Source organism: Caloenas nicobarica, unplaced genomic scaffold (assembly GCF_036013445.1).
Source record: "Caloenas nicobarica isolate bCalNic1 unplaced genomic scaffold, bCalNic1.hap1 Scaffold_1559, whole genome shotgun sequence".
Taxonomy (NCBI): domain Eukaryota; kingdom Metazoa; phylum Chordata; class Aves; order Columbiformes; family Columbidae; genus Caloenas; species Caloenas nicobarica.
The window spans coordinates 15,329-35,821 of NW_027017069.1; the positions used below are offsets into that span (position 1 = coordinate 15,329).

General features: G+C 64.6%; 1 protein-coding gene across 1 annotated transcript in view; it reads right to left on the bottom strand.

The window, feature by feature from the left end:
* Window positions 1-16,477, bottom strand: part of NEURL4 (neuralized E3 ubiquitin protein ligase 4) — a gene marked incomplete at its 3' end in the record, with an annotated part of 31,091 nt that extends 14,614 nt beyond the window's left edge. The window contains 11 exon segments of the mRNA XM_065657958.1: window positions 1,476-1,561; window positions 2,556-2,737; window positions 4,454-4,730; window positions 5,841-5,913; window positions 6,767-6,855; window positions 7,538-7,649; window positions 8,856-9,034; window positions 9,721-9,786; window positions 11,764-12,138; window positions 12,141-12,225; window positions 16,210-16,477. Of these exon segments, the coding sequence (XP_065514030.1) occupies window positions 1,476-1,561; window positions 2,556-2,737; window positions 4,454-4,730; window positions 5,841-5,913; window positions 6,767-6,855; window positions 7,538-7,649; window positions 8,856-9,034; window positions 9,721-9,786; window positions 11,764-12,138; window positions 12,141-12,225; window positions 16,210-16,416 (1,731 nt within the window).
* Window positions 16,478-20,493: the final 4,016 nt, after the last annotated feature.

Consider the following 20,493-nt stretch of genomic DNA (forward strand, 5'->3'; position numbering starts at 1 on the left):
CAAGGGCCATAAATCCAGCCCTTGGTGTCCCCAAGGGTCACAAACCCACCACTTGGTGTCCCCAAGGGTCACAAACCCAGCCCTTGGTGTCCCCAAGGGTCACAAACCCAGCCCTTGGTGTCCCCAAGGGCCATAAATCCAGCCCTTGGTGTCCCCAAGGGTCACAAACCCACCACTTGGTGTCCCCAAGGGTCACAAACCCAGCCCTTGGTGTCCCCAAGGGTCACAAACCCAGCCCTTGGTGTCCCCAAGGGCCATAAATCCAGCCCTTGGTGTCCCCAAGGGTCACAAACCCAGCCCTTGGTGTCCCCAAGTCCATCAAACCCACCCCAGGTCCCTCTAAATCATCTCCTTGGTGTCCCCAAATCCATCCCCTGGTGTCCCCGAACCCACCCCTTGGTGTCCCCAAGGGCCATAAATCCAGCCCTTGGTGTCCCCAAGGGTCACAAACCCACCCCTTGGTGTCCCCAAGGGTCACAAACCCAGCCCTTGGTGTCCCCAAGTCCATCAAACCCACCCCAGGTCCCTCTAAATCATCTACTTGGTGTCCCCAAATCCATCCCCTGGTGTCCCCGAACCCACCCCCTGGTGTCCCCAAGGGCCATAAATCCAGCCCTTGGTGTCCCCAAGGGCCATAAATCCACTCCTTGGTGTCCCCAAGGGTCACAAACCCAGCCCTTGGTGTCCCCAAGTCCATCAAACCCACCCCAGGTCCCTCTAAATCATCTCCTTGGTGTCCCCAAATCCATCCCCTGGTGTCCCCGAACCCACCCCCTGGTGTCCCCAAGGGCCATAAATCCACCCCTTGGTGTCCCCAAGGGTCACAAACCCAGCCCTTGGTGTCCCCAAGGGCCATAAATCCAGCCCTTGGTGTCCCCAAGGGTCACAAACCCACCCCTTGGTGTCCCCAAGGGTCACAAACCCACCCCTTGGTGTCCCCAAGGGCCATAAATCCAGCCCTTGGTGTCCCCAAGGGTCACAAACCCACCCCTTGGTGACCCAGATGTCCCCAAACCCATTGTCCTGGTGTCCCCAGGAGCCCCAAATCCAACACCCTTATGTCCCCAATGTCCCCAACCCAACACCCTGACGTCCCCAGGTCCCTCAGACCCACCTTGTGTTGTCCCCAAAGTCACCCCTGATGTCCCCAGGTCCCTCAAACCCACCTTGTGATGTCCCCAAACCCCCCTGATGTCCCCAAACCCATCCCCGATGTCCCCAAACTCACCTCCTCATGTCCCAAAGTCTCTCAAACCCACCTCGTGATGTCCCCAAACCCACCCTCTGGTGTCCCCAAAGTCACCCCTGGTATCCCAAATGTCCCCAAACCCACCTTGTAGTGTCACCATACCCACCCCCAATGTCCCAAGTGTCCCCAAACTCACCTCCTGACACCCCCAGATCCCTCAAATCCACCTCATGATGTCCCCAACCCCACCGGGTGATGTCCCCCCTCAACGTCCCCATGTCCCCACCTTGAGCCGGTCCAGGTTGTGCCCGTACTCGTCCAGCACGGTGGTCCCATTGTGCATCACCCCGTTCCCCGTCATCATCCACGTGCCTGGGGACACACGGGGACATCAGCCACCCGGGGACAACCTTGGGGACACCCAGGGGTGGCTGGGAGACTTGTAGGGACCCCATGGAGATGGTGGGGACACTATAAGAACCCCATGGAGATGGTGGGGACACCACTGCGGACCCCATGGAGATGGTGGGGACACCAAGGGAACCCATGGAGATGTTGGGGACACTATAAGAACCCCATGGAGATGTTGGGGACACCACGGGGACTCCAAGGAGATGGTGGGGACACCACGGGGATGTTGGGGACACCATTGGGGACACCATGGAGATGTTGGGGACACTATGAGAACCCCATGGAGATGGTGGGGACACCACGGGGACCCCATGGAGATGGTGGGGACACCAAGGGGACCCCATGGAGATGCTGAGGAACCCCATGGTGATGTTGGCGAGATGCTGGTGACCCCATGGGGATGCTGAGGAGCCCACAGGAACCCCATGGAGATGCTGAGGAACCCCATGGGGACGTTGGGGAGATGCTGGTGACCCCATGGAGATGCTGAGGAACCCCATGGGAACGTTGGGGAGATGCTGGTGACCCCATGGAGATGCTGAGGAACCCCATGGGGATGTTGAGGACCCCACAGGAACCCCATGGAGATGCTGAGGAACCCCATGGGGACGTTGAGGAGATGCTGGTGACCCCATGGAGATGCTGAGGAACCCCATGGGGACGTTGGGGAGATGCTGGTGACCCCATGGAGATGCTGAGGAACCCCATGGGAACGTTGGGGAGATGCTGGTGACCCCATGGAGATGCTGAGGAACCCCATGGGGACATTGGGGAGATGCTGGTGACCCCATGGAGATGCTGAGGAACCCCATGGGGACGTTGGGGAGATGCTGGTGACCCCATGGAGATGCTGAGGAACCCCATGGGGATGTTGAGGACCCCACAGGAACCCCATGGAGATGCTGAGGAACCCCATGGAGACGTTGGGGACCCCGTGGTGCGGTTGGGGACCCACCTGAGCGCAGGTTGGTCATGGTGGAGGGCAGCTGCAGGTGGGCAGGGCTGTGGGTGGTGACGCCGATCTCAATGGACCCAGCCCACTTGTCCACCATGCGGTCGATGCGCACGGTGAAGAGCTCGTTGTCCCGCAGCGCCCGCGCGCTCAGAGCCACCCCATGGTTGAAGTCGTCGGTGGCGCTGGGGACACGGGGACACCGAGGGGACAGCGTCAGCGGGGGGACAGCAAGGGGACGGCGGGTCAGGACGGACACCAGGGATGGGGACGCAAGGACACGAAGTCAATGGGGACATCACGTCAACAGGGACATCAGGTCAATAGGGACACAAGGACACAAAGTCAACGGGGACATCAGGGTTGGGGACACCAAGGACACAAAGTCAATAGAGACACCAGGTCAATGGGAACATCAAGTCAATGGGGACACAAGGACACAAAGTCAACGGGGACATCAGGGTTGGGGACACCAAGGACACAAAGTCAATGGGGACATCAGGTCAACAGGGACATCAGGTCAATAGGGACACAAGGACACAAAGTCAATGGGGACATCATGGTTGGGGACACCAAGGACACAAAGTCAATAGAGACGCCAGGTCAATGGGAACATCAAGTCAATGGGGACACAAGGACACAAAGTCAATGGGGACATCAGGGTTGGGGACACCAGGTCAATGGGGATATCAGGGCTGGGGACACAAGGACACAGTCAATGGGGACATCAGGGTTGAGGACACCAGGGACAGGGACACCAGTGACAGGCCCATCACACGAGACACGGTCCGTCACAGTGACCCCAAGAGCTTCTTCCCATTCCTGTCCCCTCTGTCCCCACCAATGTCCCCATATCCCCCTGACCCCAAATCCTCATGTCCCACATCCCCATATCCCCCTGCCCCCCACAACCCCATGATGTCCCCAACGTCCCCAATGTCCCCCCGTCCCTCACTGTGGCCGCAGTGCCGTCCATCCCTCGTTGACCCATGTCCCCAAATCCCCCTGTCCCCAAATCCCCATGTCCTCCTGTCCCCCACAACCCCATGATGTCCCCAACGTCCCCAAGTCCCTCACTGCGGCCGCAGCGCCGTCCATCCCTCGTTGACCCATGTCCCCAAATCCCCCTGTCCCCATACCCCTATGTCCCCCTGTCCCCAAATCCCCATATCCCCCTGTCCCCAAATCCCCATGTCCCCCTGCCCCCCACAACCCCATGATGTCCCCGATGTCCCCAAGTCCCTCACTGCGGCCGCAGCGCCGTCCGTCCCTCATTGACCCATGTCCCTCTGTCCCCATATCCCCCTGTCCCCATGTTCCCAATATCCCCCTGCCCCCCACAACCCCATGATGTCCCCAACCTCCCCGATGTCCCCAACGTCCCCGATGTCCCCAAGTCCCTCACTGCGGCCGCAGCGCCGTCCGTCCCTCGTTGACCCATGTCCCCAAATCCCCCTGTCCCCATACCCCTATGTCCCCCGTCCCCAAATCCCCATGTCCCCATATCCCCATGTCCTCCTGTCCCCCACAACCCCATGATGTCCCCAACGTCCCCAAGTCCCTCACTGCGGCCGCAGCGCCGTCCGTCCCTCGTTGACCCATGTCCCCAAATCCCCCTGTCCCCATACCCCTATGTCCCCCTGTCCCCAAATCCCCATGTCCCCATATCCCCCATCCCAATATCCCCATGTCCTCCTGTCCCCCACAACCCCATGATGTCCCCAATGTCCCCAAGTCCCTCACTGCGGCCCCAGCGCCGTCCATCCCTCATTGACCCATGTCCCTCTGTCCCCATATCCCCCTGTCCCCATGTCCCCAATATCCCCCTGCCCCCCACAACCCCATGATGTCCCCAACCTCCCCGATGTCCCCAACGTCCCCGATGTCCCCAAGTCCCTCACTGCGGCCGCAGCGCCGTCCGTCCCTCGTTGACCACGGCCGCCTTCTGCCCGCAGTTGGGGTGGAACACGAGCCGGGGGACGGCGGGGGGCCCGGCGGGGGGCGGGGCGGCCAGCGGGGCACGCCGGGGTCCCTCGGGGGACATGGCGCGCAGGATGGCGTTGTGACGCCGCAGCCGGTCGCTGGGGTTGTGGCTGTGGACGATCGTCACCTTCACGGCCATCCCGTAGAGATCCACCACCCCGTACACCACCTGCGGGGTCAGCGTGGTGGCCACCCCTGGGGACGGGGACGCCGGTGTCACCGCGGGGCGGGGGGGGGGGGGACGTGGGGACACCCCGGTCACCTCCCGCTCATGGCAGGGACAATATGAGGAGGTTTCGTGGATGGTGATGGCACCAAGAGCCACCTTGGTGGCCCCATGTCCCCTCAAAGTGACGGGGTGTCAAGGTTGGGGACACTGCAGGGATTCATCCCCATGTCCCCTTGTCCCCCCATCCCCATGTCCCCCCATGTCCCCTGTCCCCATGTCTCCCCATCCCCATGTCCTCATGTCCCCTTGTCCCCCCATCCCCATGTCCCCCCATGTCCCCTGTCCCCATGTCTCCCCATCCCCACGTCCTCATGTCCCCTTGTCCCCCCATCCCCATGTCCCCTGTCCCCATGTCCCCCCATGTCCCCTGTCCCCATGTCTCCCCATCCCCACATCCTCATGTCCCCTTGTCCCCCCATCCCCATGTCCCCTGTCCCCATGTCCCCCCATGTCCCCTGTCCCCATGTCTCCCCATCCCCATGTCCTCATGTCCCCTTGTCTCCTCATGTTCCCTTGGGGACAGGGACACCGGTGGCACCAGGGACACCCCAGTCCCCAACGTCCCCCCACTGTCCCCATTATCCCCAATGTCCCCAACATCCCCCCAATGTCCCCATTATCCCCAACGTCCCCCATGTCCCCAATGTCCCCATTATCCCCAATGTCCCCAATTCCCCCCAACGTCCCCCATGTCCCCAACGCCCCCATTATCCCCAATGTCCCCAATTCCCCCCAACGTCCCCCATGTCCCCAATTCCCCCCAACGTCCCCCATGTCCCCAACGCCCCCATTGTCCCCAATGTCCCCAATTCCCCCCAACGTCCCCCATGTCCCCAACACCCCCATTATCCCCAATGTCCCCAATTCCCCCCAATGTCCCCCATATCCCCAATGTCCCCAACATCTCCCATGTCCCCAATTTCCCCCAATGTCCCCGACGTCCCCCATGTCCCCAACGTCCCCAATTCCCCCCAACGTCCCCAACATCTCCCATGTCCCCAATTCCCCCCAATGTCCCCAACGTCCCCCATGCCCCCAGTGTCCCCCCAACGTCCCCGATGTCCCCATGTCCCCACCCTGGTCCACGCCGTTGATGTAAAAGTGCAGCGCGTTGTTGGGTTTCCTGGTCAGCCCGATGTGATCCCCCTCCTGGGGGGGGGACACGGGTGACAACGGGTCCCCCCAAATCCAGGTGACACCCCCAAACCCCCTTGGAAGGGAACACGAGGGGGGGAACACCCCAAAACCCCAAGAGACATGGGGGGTCTCCTCAACTTTTGGGGTACCCATAAGGGCTGGGGGGGGGGGGTCCCTCAGTTTTGGGGGTCCCCGGGCGGGGGTAACTCCCAATTTTGGGGGTCCCTGGGGGGCTCACCCCTGATTTTGGGTGGTTCTTCCCCCTTTTGGGGGGTGGTCTGGTCCCCCCAATTTTGGGGGGGGTCCCCCTTGATTTTAGGGGGTCCCCTGGGTGGGTCACCCCTGATTTTGGGGCGTTCCCTGGGTGGGTGACCTCTGATTTTGGGGGGTTTCAGGAGGAACTTGCTACTTTTGGGGGTTTTAAGGAGGTTTGGGGGGCCTGGAGGAGTCCCCCAGAATTTGGGGGGGTGTCCCCTGGATTTTGGGGGGGTCCCAGGGGGGTTTTTAGGGGTGTCCTGGATTTGGGGGGGTCCCTGGATTTTGAGGGGGGTCCCTGAGGGAGTCCTCTGAATTTTGGGGGGTCCTGGGGGATCCCCTGGGTTTTGGGGGGTCCCGGGGGGGGTTTTAGGGGCCCCTTGGAATTAGGGGTGTCCCAGGGAGGTCCCCTGGATTTTGGGGGGTCCTGGGGGGTCCCAGGGGATTTTAGGGGTCCCTTGGAACTTGGGGTGTCCCAAGGGGGTCCCCTGGATTTTGGGGGGTTCCAGGCAGGTTTTAGGGGTCCCTTGGAATTTGGGGGGGTCCCAGGGGGGTCCCCTGGATTTCGGGGGGTTCCCAGGATTTTGGGGGGTCCCAAGGGGGGGGTCACCTGCAGCTCATCGAGGCTGAATTCACAATATTCGCGTCTCGTCCCCTTCCCGTTGGTCAAAATTCCGCAGCCGCTCATCATGATGGTGCCTGGGGTGGGGGGGACACAATAAACTGGGGGGACCCAGGCGTCCGGGGGGTCCCCACCCCCATTTGGAGGGGACCCAGGCGTCCGGGGGGTCCCCACCCCCACTCGGAGGGGACCCAGGCATCCGGGGGGGGGACCCAGGAATCCAGGGAACCCCCCCCATCACTTTTTTTAAAGCTATTTGGGGAGTCTCAGGCTTATTTTTGGGGGGGGCCAGGGGGTTCCAACCCCCACTCAGAGGGGACCCAGGCGTCCGGGGAGCTCCCCCCACCCCCTTTTTTAAGGGAATTTAGGGAGTCCCAGGGGGTTTTTGGGGGGTCGGGGGGGACCCCGAGACTGGGGGGTCCCCCCCGATTTTTGGAGGGGGGGAGTCTCAAGCATCTGGGGGGTGTCCTGGGAGGGGACCCAGGCGTCCGGGGAGCTCCCCCCACCCCCTTTTTAAGGATATTTAGGGGGTTCCAGGGCTTTTTGGGGGGGGACCCTGAGTTTGGGGGGTCCCCCAGATTTTTGGGGGGGGTCCCAAGCATCTGGGAGGGGGGTGTCCTGGGAGGGGACCCAGGTGTCCGGGGAGCTCCCCCCACCCCCTTTTTTAAGGCTATTTAGGGAGTCCCAGGGGGTTTTTGGGGGGTCAGGGTGGGACCCCGATTTGGGGGGTCCCCCAGATTTTTGGGGGGGGGGTCTGACCGGAGCGCAGGTTGGTCATGGTGGCCGGGTACTCCAGGCTGTTGGGGTTATGGGCCGTCACCCCAATCTCGATGGACCCCGACCACTTGTCCACCAGTTTGTCGATGCGGATCTGGGGGGGACGGGGGGGTGTGAGGGACCCCCCCCCGAACCCCCAAAATAACCCAGGACCCCCCCAAACCCCCAAATTAACCCAGGACCCCCCGAACCCCCAAATGAACCCAAGACCCCCCGAACCCTAAAAGAACCCAGGACCCCCCCCAACCCCCAAATTAAACCAGGACCCTCCCCTGAACCCCCAAATTAACCCAGGAAACCCTTGAACCTCTAAATGAACCCCCCAATTTCCCCCCAAATGACCCCCAGAACCCCCCCAAATTCCTCCCAGGACCCCCCAAAATGACCCCCAGGACCCCCATAAATCCCCCCAGGACCCCCATAAACCCCCCCAGCCCCACGTCGACCACCTCCCCATCACACAGGGGCTGGTTGGTGAGCACGACCCCATTGATGAGACCCCCATAACCCCCCAGGACTCCCATAACTCCCCCATAGGACTCTCATAAGGACCCCTAAAACCCCCCAGTTGGCCCCCAGGACCCCCATAAGCCCCCAAATTCCCCCCAGGACCCCCATAAACCCCCCCAAGACCCCCATAATGACCTCTATAATCCCCCCAAATTCCCCCCAGGACCCCCATAATGACCCCCCCAGGACCCACATAATGACCCCCATAAGCCCCCAAATTCCCCCAGGACCCCCATAAACCCCCCAAGACCCCCATAATGACCCCCATAAACCCCCCCAAGGAGCCCCATAATGACCCCCATAAACCCCCCCAGGACCCCCATAACCCCCCCAAATTCCCCCCGGGACCCCCATGATGACCCCCATAATGACCCCCATAATGACCCCCCCAGATTCCCCCCAGGACACCCATAATGAGCCCCAGGACCCCCATAAACCCCCCCATAACCCCCCAAATTCCCCCCAGGACCCCCATAATGACCTCCATAACCCCCCCCAGGACCCCCATAATGACTCCCCAAGGACCCCCATAATGACCCCCATAACCCCCCAAATTCCCCCCAGGACCCCCATAATGACCCCCATAAACCCCCCCAGGACCCCATAATGACCTCCATAACCCCCCCAAATTCCCCCCAGGACCCCCATAACGACCCCCCGGACCCCCAAATTCCCCCCAGGACCCCCATAATGACCCCCATAAACCCCCAAATTCCCCCCAGGACCCCCATAACGACCCCCCGGACCCCCAAACTCCCCCCAGGACCCCCCTAACGACCCCCAGCCCCACCTCGAACATCTCCCCGTCGCGCAGGGGCCGGTTGGTGAGCACCACCCCGTTGTTGAACTCGTCGAGCGGGCGCCGCCGCTCTGCCGTCTTGTGCCCGTTGCTCAGCTTGATGAGCGCCCCGCACTTCTCGTGGAACAGCAGCGCCTCATTGGACAGCGCCGGCCCCGCCCACGCAGCACCTGGGGGGGCAGGACACGCCCCCTTGAATGGGACACGCCCACCGGGAGGGGACACGCCCACCGGGAATCCCCCCCTTGCCCCATTCAATAATTGCAGCCAGGGAGGGGAAGCTCCGCCCCCCTGGGGTGGGACACGCCCCCCCGAATAGGCCACGCCCCCATAGGCCACGCCCCCTTGCCCCATTCAATCATTGTGGGAAAGGATGGGAAGCTCCGCCCCCCTGGGGCGGGACACGCCCACCAATAGGCCACGCCCCCTAAAATAGGCCACGCCCACCCGGGAACCCCGCCTTCCCCCATTCATTGTGGCAAGGGAGGGGAAGCTCCGCCCCCCAATAGGCCACGCCCCCCCAATAGGCCACGCCCCCCCAATAGGCCACGCCCCCCCAATAGGCCACGCCCCCCCAATAGGCCACGCCCCCCCAATAGGCCACGCCCCCCCAATAGGCCACGCCCCCCAATAGGCCACGCCCCCCAATAGGCCACGCCCCCCCACCCCTTAATAACTCATTATGGTAAGAGAAGAGGAAGCTCCGCCCCCCGGGGGGTAAGCCACGCCCACCCTATACAAGACCACGCCCCCAAGAGACAAGCCCTGCCCACTCCCACCTGGAGGCGGGGCTGACCATGGCTCCGCCCCCCCCCGTTAGACCACGCCCCCATAGGCCCCGCCCCCTGTCACTCACCCTCGGGCGTGTCCAGGCTGTCGGGAAATTTGTCCGGGCGGGGCCGGGGCGGGGCCGGGGGCAGCGCTGGGGGCACCAGTCAGACCAGTGACGCCCCAGTGCCCGCCCAGTAACAGCCACAGTAACACCCCAGTGCCCTCCCAGTAACAGCCACAGTAACACCCCAGTGCCCTCCCAGTAACAGCCACAGTAACACCCCAGTGCCCTCCCAGTAACAGCCACAGTAACACCCCAGTGCTCCCAGTAACACTCCAGTGCCCTCCCAGTAACACCCACAGTAACACCCCAGTGCTCCCAGTAACACCCCAGTGCCCTCCCAGTAACAGCCACAGTAACACCCCAGTGCTCCCAGTAACACCCCAGTGCTCCCAGTAACAGCCACAGTAACACTCCAGTGCTCCCAGTAACACCCCAGTGCTCCCAGTAACGGCCACAGTAACACCCCGGTGCTCCCAGTAACACCCCAGTGCCCTCCCAGTAACACCCACAGTAACACCCCAGTGCTCCCAGTAACACCCCAGTGCCCTCCCAGTAACAGCCACAGTAACACCCCAGTGCTCCCAGTAACACCCCAGTGCTCCCAGTAACACCCCAGTGCCCTCCCAGTAACAGCCACAGTAACACCCCTGTGCTCCCAGTAACAACCAAAGTAACACCCCAGTGCTCCCAGTAACACCCCAGTGCCCTCCCAGTAACAGCCACTGTAACACCCCGGTGCTCCCAGTAACACCCCAGTGCCCTCCCAGTAACACCCACAGTAACACCCCAGTGCTCCCAGTAACACCCCAGTGCCCTCCCAGTAACAGCCACAGTAACACCCCTGTGCTCCCAGTAACAACCAAAGTAACACCCCAGTGCTCCCAGTAACACCCCAGTGCCCTCCCAGTAACAGCCACAGTAACACCCCAGTGCTCCCAGTAACACCCCAGTGCTCCCAGTAACACCCCAGTGCCCTCCCAGTAACAACCAAAGTAACACCCCAGTGCTCCCAGTAACAACCACAGTAACACCCCAGTGCTCCCAGTAACACCCCAGTGCCCTCCCAGTAACACCCACACTAACGCCCCAGTGCTCTCCCAGTAACAGCCCAGTGCCTTCCGAGTGACCCCACTATCCTCCCAGTAACGCCCCCAGCATCCTCCCAGCGAGCCCAGTGCTCCCAGTTACGACCCCACCACCCTCCCAGTGCTCCCAGTAACCCCAGGTCCCCCAAATCCCCCCTCCCTCAATACCCCCCCACCCCCCATACCCCCCAAAATCCTCCTCCCCATGCCCCCAAATCCCCCCCAGCCCCCCAATACCCCCCAAATCCCCTGCCCACCCCCTAAACACCCCCCAAATCCCCCTCCCACTCCCCCCATATCCCCCTCCCCACCCACCCCAGCCCCCCAAATACCCCCCTAAATCCCCCTCCCACCCCCTAAACACCCCCCATACCCCCCAAAATCCTCCTCCCCACCCCCCCAAATCCCCCCCAGCCCCCCAATACCCCCCAAAATCCTCCTCCCCACCCCCCCAAATCCCCCCCCAGCCCCCCAATACCCCCCAAAATCCTCCTCCCCACCCCCCCAACCCCCCTAATCCCCCCCCAGCCCCCAATACCCCCCCAAAATCCTCCTCCCCACCCCCCCAAATCCCCCCCCAGCCCCCAATACCCAACAAAAATCCTCCTCCCCACCCCCCCAAATCCCCCCCAGCCCCCCAATACCCCCCAAAATCCTCCTCCCCACCCCCCCAGCCCCCCAAATCCCCCCCCAGCCCCCAATACCCCCCAAAATCCTCCTCCCCACCCCCCCAAATCCCCCCCAGCCCCCCAAAACCCCCCAAAATCCCCCTCCCACCCCCCCAGCCCCCCAAATCCCCCCCCAGCCCCCCAATACCCCCCAAAATCCTCCTCCCCACCCCCCCAAATCCCCCCCCAGCCCCCCAAAACCCCCCTCCCACTCCCTAAACACCCCCCAAAATCCTCCTCCCCACCCCCCCAGCCCCCCAAATCCCCCCCCCCCCCAGCCCCCCAATACCTCCCAAATCCCCCCCCCTTACCAGGCAGGTTGCTCCCGCTTGGCGTCACCGGCTGCGGTTGCAGCGCCGGGGGCGGGGGGGTGACATTGTCGTCGTCCCCGTCGTCGCGTCCCCCCGCTCTGCCACCTCCGTCGTCCCCCCCCTCGTGCGGCACCACGGTCACCTGCGTGCACTTGCCGTACAGGTCGACCACGGCCCAAACGCGGGGGGGGACGCCGGCGGCCGCCACCCCCCAATCGCGCCCGTTCACCCAAAGGCGCAGCTCCCCCCCCGCCGTCACCTGCACCCCCACCCTGTCCCCCTCGCCCAGGACGTCCAGGTCGGGTCCGAAATCCTCGCGCAGGGAGCGCCCGTCGCGCAGCACCGAGCACCCCGACACCACCCACGAGCCCCCCGCAGCCCCGTGGCGCTGCTGGGGAACTGCAGGGCGGCCGGGTCCAGCGATGTGACCCCCACCTCCAGGGAGCCGCTCCACGAGTTCACCTGGGGGGGGGGAAACAAAATATGGGGGGGTCAGGGGGGAAATTGGGGGGTTGGAGGGGTCCCTGAGGGAGAAATGGGGGGAATGGGGGGGTTATTGGTCCAGGGATGTGACCCCCAGCTCCAGGGAGCCGCTCCACGAGTTCACCTGGGGGGGGGAAGCAAAATACGGGGGGGTCAGGGGGTGAGAAATGGGGGGGTTAAAGGGGTCGCGGATGGGGATTAATGTGGAGAAATGGGGGGGAATGAATGAATGAATGGGGGGAATGAATGAATGGGGGGCAATGGGCAAATGGGGGTAACAAATGAATGGGGGGCAGTGAATGAATGAATGGGGGGCAATGAATGAATGAATGGGGGGCAATGAATGAATGAATGGGGGTAACAAACGAATGGGGGGCAATGAATGAATGAATGGGGGTAACAAACGAATGGGGGGGTAAGAAACGAATGGGGGGGCAATGAGAGTTGGAGCCGCTCCATGAGTTCATCTGGGGGGACAAAAGAAGATTGGGGGGATCAGGGGGAAATTAGGGGGGTTATTGGTCCAGGGATGTGACCCCCAGCTCCAGGGAGCCGCTCCACGAGTTCACCTGGGGGGGGAAAACAAAATATGGGGGGGTCAGGGGGGAAATTGGGGGGTTGGAGGGGTCCCTGAGGGAGAAATGGGGGGAATGGGGGGGTTATTGGTCCAGGGATGTGACCCCCAGCTCCAGAGAGCCGCTGCACGAGTTCACCTGGGGGGGGGGAAGCAAAATATGGGGGGGTCACGGGGGTGAGAAATGGGGGGGTTAAAGGGGTCGCAGATGGAGATTAATGTGGAGAAATGGGGGGGAATGAATGAATGAATGGGGGGCAATGGGCAAATGGGGGTAACAAATGAATGGGGGGCAGTGAATGAATGGGGGTAATGAATGAATAGAGAGCAATGAATGAATGAATGGGGGGCAATGAATGAATGAATGGGGGTAACGAATGAATGAATGGGGGTAACAAATGAATGAATGAATGAGGATAACAAACAAATGGGGGGCAATGAATTAATGAATGGGGGTAACAAACGAATGGGGGGGTAACAAACGAATGGGGGGGCAATGAGAGTTGGAGCCGCTCCCTGAGTTCATCTGGGGGGACAAAAGATGATTGGGGGGAGCAGGGGGAAATTAGGGGGGTTATTGGTCCAGGGATGTGACCCCCAGCTCCAGGGAGCCGCTCCACGAGTTCACCTGGGGGGGGGGAAGCAAAATATGGGGGGGTCAGGGGGGAAATTGGGGGGTTGGAGGGGTCCCTGAGGGGGAAATGGGGGGAAAAATGGGGGGAATGGGGGGGTTATTGGTCCAGGGATGTGACCCCCAGCTCCAGGGAGCCGCTCCACGAGTTCACCTGGGGGGGGGAAACAAAATATGGGGGGGTCAGGGGGGAAATTGGGGGCTTGGAGGGGTCCCTGACGGGGAAATGGGGGGATATGGGGAGAAATGGGGGGGGGCAATGGGGGGGTTATTGGTCCAGGGATGTGACCCCCAGCTCCAGGGAGCCGCTCCACGAGTTCACCTGGGGGGGGGGAGCAAAATATGGGGGGGTCACGGGGGAAATTGGGGGGTCCCTAATGGGCAAATGGGGGGGTGGTGCCGCTTCATGAGTTCACCTGGGGGGCCAAAAGTAAAATGGGGGGGTCAAGGGGGTGAGAAATGGGGAACTGGGGGGGGGAACTGGGGGGGGGAGCTGGGGGGGAAGGAGTCGCTCTATGAGTTCATCGGGGGGGGAAATAAAATGGGGGGACACCAAAAAATGGGGGGTCATGGGGGGGTCCCTGATGGGGAAATTGGAGGAGGACTGGGGGGTAAATGGGGGTCAAGGGTGTCCCCAGTGCTAGTGTCTGTGTCACCCCCCCCCACTTGGGGACTCTGATATGATGGTCCCCCCGCTATCCCCAGTACAATCCTCCCCAGTCCCCCCAGTATCCCCAGTACGATCCTCCCCAGTCCCCCCAGTATCCCCAGTACGATCCTCCCCAGTCCCCCCAGTACTATCCTCCCCAGTCCCCCCAGTATCCCCAGTACAATCCTCCCCAGTCCCCCCAGTCCCCCCAGTACGATCCTCCCCAGTCCCCCCAGTATCCCCAGTACAATCCTCCCCAGTCCCCCCAGTACGATTCTCCCCAGTCCCCCCAGTATCCCCAGTACTATCCTCCCCAGTCCCCCCAGTACGATCCTCCCCAGTCCCCCCAGTATCCCCAGTACAATCCTCCCCAGTCCCCCCAGTACGATCCTCCCCAGTCCCCCCAGTATCCCCAGTACAATCCTCCCCAGTCCCCCCAGTACGATTCTCCCCAGTCCCCCCAGTATCCCCAGTACTATCCTCCCCAGTCCCCCCAGTACGATCCTCCCCAGTCCCCCCAGTATCCCCAGTACGCTCTTCCCCAATCCCCCCAGTATCTCCAGTCCCAACTCCCCAACCTGCCCCAGTCCATCCCAGTGGCCCCCAGTCATCCCAGTACCCCCAGTGCTCCAAATCCCCTCCCAGTGCCTCCCCAGTCCTCTTCCAGTATAAACCAGTGCTCCCTATTCTGCTCTGTTCCCTACAGTCCATCTCAGTGCGTTCTCAGTCCTTTTCCAGTATAAACCAGTGCCCCCCATTCCCCTCCCAGTTCCTCTCAATCCCCTCCCAGTCCCCCCCAGTCTCCTCCCAGTAGAAACCAGTCCCCCCTATTCCCCCCCAGTCCCCACTACTCCCCTCCCAGTACAAACCAGTGCCCCCCATTCCCCTCTCAGTCTCTCCCAATCCTCTCCCAGTACAAACCAGTCCCCCCATTTGCCTCCCAGTACAAACCAGTCCCTCCAAATCCCCTCCCAGTACAAACCAGTCCCTCCCAATCCCCTCCCAGTCCAAACCAGTGCCCCCTATTTCCCCCCCAGTCCAAACCAGTCCCCCTCATTCCCCTCCCAGTCTCTCCCAGTACAAACCAGTCCCCCCCATTCCCCTCCCAGTCCAAACCAGTGCCTTCCACTCCCCTCCAGTCCCTCCCATTTCCCTCCTATTCCTCTGCAGTCCCCCCCATTCCCCTCCCAGTCTAAACCGGTCCCCCCTATTCCGCCGTCATTCCCCCCCACTCCCCTCCCAGTCCAAACCAGTCCCCCCCATTCCCCTCCCAGTCCCCCCTATTCCCCTCCCAGTCCCCCCCATTCCCCTCCCAGTCCAAACCAGTTCCCCCCCAGTCCAAACCAGTCCCCTCCCGGTCCCCCCATTCCCCTCCCAGTCCCCTCCAGTCCCCCCATTCCCCTCCCAGTCTAAACCAGTCCCCCCCAGTCCCCCCCACTCCCTTCCCAGTCCCCCCATTCCCCTCCCAGTCCAAACCAGTCCCCCCCATTCCCCCCCAACTCCCTCCCAGTCCCCTCCAGTCCCCCCACTCCCTTCCCAGTCCCCTCCAGTTCCTCCAAATCCCCTCCCAGTCCAAACCAGTCCCCACCACGTCCCCCCCACTCCCTCCCAGTCCCCCCCATTCCCCTCCCAGTCCAAACCAGTTCCCCCCCACTCCCCTCCCAGTCCCCTCCAGTTCCTCCAAATCCCCTCCCAGTCCAAACCAGTCCCCACCACGTCCCCCCCACTCCCACCCAGTTCAAACCAGTCCCCCCACTCCCCTCCCAGTCCCCTCCAGTTCCTCCAAATCCCCTCCCAGTCCCCCTCCAGTCCCCTCCAGTCCCTTCCCAGTCCAAACCAGTCCCCCCATTCCCCTCTCAGTCTAAACCAGTCCCCCCCAGTCCCCCCCACTCCCTTCCCAGTCCCCCCATTCCCCTCCCAGTCCCCTCCAGTTCCTCCAAATCTCCTCCCAGTCCAAATCAGTCCCCCCCATTCCCCTCCCAGTCCAAACCAGTCCCCCCCACTCCCTCCCAATCCCCTCCCAGTCCCCTCCAGTTCCTCCAAACCCCCTCCCCGTCCCCTCCCAGTCCCCCCCCCAGTCCAAACCAGTGCCCCCATCCCCCCATTCACCTTCCTGTCGATGCGCACGGTGAACACCCGGCCGGGCCGCAGCGGTTCCCGGCTCAGCACCAGCCCGTGGTTGAACTCCTGGCCCGGCTGCGCCCGGGCCGCGCTCCGCCCGCCCTGGGACAGCGACACCAGCTTCCCGGTGCGGGGGTGCAGCTCCCCGGGCCCCCCCGGGTCCCCCCCGGCCCCACCGGGGCCCGGCGCCGCCATCGCCTCCGGCTCCGCGGCGCCTCCCGGGCCGCCCCCCGAAAACCTCCCCTTCAGCGCGACACTTTCGCGACGCTTTACGGCGGCGTGGCACCCCCCCGCGTCCTTTCCCCCAAGCCGCTTTACGGCAGCGTGGCACCCCCCCCCCACGCCCTTTCCCCAAGCCGCTTTACGGCAGCGTGGCACCCCCCCCGCGCCCTTTCCCCCGAGGACGCTTTACGGCAGCGTGGCACCAGCCCGCGCCCTTTCCCCCGCGGCGCTTCACGCCCTGGCAACGGTTGCCATGGCGACGGGGCCCTGCCTGGCAACGCCGTGGACCCGCCGCTAATTAAGGCCCGGTTGATGAAGTTGGGCTAATTACGGGGCCGCCGCGGCGTGTAGGGGGTTAATTAACCCCGGTGGGGGGGGGGGGGGGTGGCATTAATAAGGCGGTCGAAGCGCTGGCGAGTTGTTCCTGCTTATTAACACCTGGTGAAAATTAGTACATCCGAATTAGCGAGCGCTAGGAGTTAATTAATAGCTAATTAACAGCATGGGGGGGGGGGACGATTTAGAGACATCCCGACCCCCCCCGGGTTCCCCATGTCCCCCCCCCTCCCCCAAATCCTCCCCTTCCCCCCCCCCCCCCCCCATTCCCCTTCCCCCCCCCCCCCATTCCCCTTCCCCCCCCCCGCAAAGTCCTCCCCCCCCCCATGTCCCCCAAGACCCCCTCATTCTGGCCCCCCCCCCAAATCCCCCCCACATCCCCCCCACCCCCCAAACCTCCCCATCCTGCCCCCCCCAAACCCCCCCATCCCACCCCCCAAAACCCCCCATTCCTCCCCACCCCACCCCCTGTACCCCCACATCCTACCCGCCAAACCCCCACATCCCCAAATCCCCCCACCCCCCCGTGCCCCCCCCATCCAACCCCAAAAATCCCCCCCACCCCACCCCCAAACCCCCCCATCCCGCCCCCCCATCCCCAACCCCCCCCGTCCCCCCCATCCCGCCCCCCCGTGTCCCCCCATCCCCCCCAACCCCCCCCCCGCCCCCCCATCCCCAAATCCCCCCCCCACCCCCCCCATCCCGCCCCTCAACCCCCCCATCCCACCCCCAACCCCCCCATCCTCAACTCCCCCATCCTGCCCCCCATTCCCCAACCCCCCCCATCCCCCCCGTCCCCCCCCATCCCGCCCCCCCATCCCACCCCCCAACCCCCCCATCCCGCCCCCCCGCCCCGAAACCCCCCCAATCCCCCCCCAACCCCCCCATCCCGCCCCCCCATCCCCAACCCCCCCGTCCCCCCCCCCCGCTGCCCCCCCATCCCACCCCCCAACCCCCCCATCCCGCCCCCCATCCCCAACCCCCCACGTCCCCCCCATCCCACCCCCCCGTGTCCCCCCATCCCCCCCAACAACCCCATCCCGCCCCCCCACCCCGAAACCCCCCCCATCCCCCCCCAACCCCCCCCATCCCGCCCCCCATCCCCCAACCCCCCCCATCCCCCCCGTCCCCCCCCATCCCGCCCCCCCATCCCACATCCCCGTGTCCCCCCATCCCCCCCAACCCCCCCATCCCGGCCCCCCATCCCAAATCCCCCCCAACCCCCCCCATCCCCCCCCAACCCCCCCCATCCCGCCCCCCCATCCCACCCCCCCGTGTCCCCCCATCCCCCCCCAACCCCCCCATCCCGCCCCCCCATCCCACCCCCCCGTGTCCCCCCATCCCCCCCCAACCCCCCCATCCCGGCCCCCCATCCCCAAATCCCCCCCAACCCCCCCCATCCCACCCCCCAACCCCCCCCCCGCTGCCCCCCCCATCCCACCCCCCAACCCCCCCATCCCACCATCCCACCCCCAACCCCCCCCATCCCCCCATCCCACCCCCAAATCCCCCCCAACCCCCCCCATCCCACCCCCCAACCCCCCCCCCCGCTGCCCCCCCCATCCCACCCCCCAACCCCCCCATCCCGCCCCCCATCCCCAACCCCCCCCGTCCCCCCCCATCCCACCCCCCCGTGTCCCCCCATCCCCCCCAACACCCCCATCCCGCTCCCCCACCCCGAAACCCCCCCCATCCCGCCCCCCCATCCCACCCCCCACCCCCCCCCGCTGCCCCCCCATCCCACCCCCCAACCCCCCCATCCCGCCCCCCCATCCCCAACCCCCCCGTCCCCCCCCCCCCCCGCTCCCCCCCCCCCCATCCCCGCCCCCCCCGGGGCGGAGCCGCCGCCTCGTCCGGCCCCGTCGCACCAGCCGCCTCCCGGCACCGCCGGGACCGGGACCCCCCCAGGACCCCCCCGCGTGCGGCCCCCTCCTTGTCACCCCCCCCACCTTGTCACCCACCCCCCCCCCGCCCCGTGTCCCCCCCCCCCGGGATGACGGGGAATTTGAACTTCGAGGAGTGTCTGCGGGACTCGCCCTGGTTCAGGTACCCGGACCCCCCCGGGCCCCCCCCCCGAGCATCCCCCCAATTACCGGCACCCCCGGGACCCCCCCCCGGGACGGTGACCCCCCCGGGGACACTTTGGGGACCCCCCCGGGACCCCTCCCAAAACCAGGACCCCCCCAGCACCCTCTGCCCCCCCCGGGGACACTTTGGGGACCCCCCCAAAACCAGGACCCCCCCAGCACCCTCTGCCCCCCCCCGGGACAGTGACCCCCCCGGGGACACTTTGGGGACCCCCCCGGGACCCCCCCCAAAACGAGGACCCCCCCAGCACCCTCTGCCCCCCCCGGGACAGTGACCCCCCCAGGGACCTTTGGGGACCCCCCCGGGACCCCCCCCAAAACCAGGACCCCCCCAGCACCCTCTGCCCCCCCCGGGACAGTGACTCCCCCAGGGACCTTTGGGGACCCCCCCGGGACCCCCCCCAAAACCAGGACCCCCTCAGCATCCCATGCCCCCCCCCGGGACAGTGACCCCCCCGGGGACCTTTGGGGACCCCCCCCCAGTGTCCCCAGAACCGGGAACCCCCCCCGGAGCATCCCCCAATTACCGGCACCCCCGGGACCCCCCCGGGACAGTGACCCCCCGGGGACACTTTGGGGACCCCCCCGGGACCCCCCCCGTACCGGGACCCCCCCCCCTGGTGTCCCCAGAACCGAGACCCCCCCCCCCGAGCATCCTGTCCCCCCAGCACCCCCTGACCCCCCCCCCCAAAACTGGGACCCCCCCAGAACCACCCACCCCCCCGCCCCCAACTCGTGCAAGGGCCCCCCCGTGGCGAGGAAGCGGTTTCGCACATGGGTGCACAAGGGCGGGGGGGAGGGGCAGGAAACCGCGGGGGGGGGAGGGGGGAGAGAGTGGGGGAGGGGCGGGGGGGCCCCTTGCACACGCGTGTGCTTGGGGGGGGTGGGTTGCACGAGGGGGCGGGGCTTGCACGAGGGGGCTTGCACGGTGGAGCCCTTTGCAAGGGGGGGGGCTTTTGCACGGGGGGGCTTTTGCATGAGGGGTTTTGCACAAGGGGTTTTGCACGAGCAGGCGGGTCTTGCACGAGGAAGACCTTGCACGGGGGGGGTTTTGCACGAGGTAGCTTTTGCACAAGGGGTTTTGCACGAGCAGGTGGGTCTTGCACAAGGAAGACCTTGCAGGGGGGGGGGGTTTGCACGAGGTAGCTTTTGCACGAGGGGTTTTGCACGAGCAGGTGGGTCTTGCACAAGGAAGACCTTGCAGGGGGGGGGTTTTGCACGAGGTAGCTTTTGCATGAAGGGTTTTGCACAAGGGGTTTTGCACGAGCAGGTGGGTCTTGCACGAGGAAGACCTTGCACGGGGGGGGCTTTTGCACGAGGTAGCTTTTGCATGAGGGGTTTTGCACGAGCAGGAGGGTCTTGCACGGGGAAGAACTTGCACGGGGGGGGCTTTTGCACGAGGGGGCCTTGCACAAGTGTTTGCGTCTCGCACGGGGGGGCTCTCGCACGAGGACACGGGTCTTGCACGAGGGGCTCTTGCAGGAGGGGGCGGGGCTTGCAGGAGGGGGCTTTTGCGCGAGGGGGCCTTTGCACGAGGGATGTTGCACGAGTGAGCTGGTTCTCGCACGAGGCTCTTGTGCAAGGGGGTTTTGCACGAGGGGGTTTTGCACGAGGGGGCGGCGCTTGC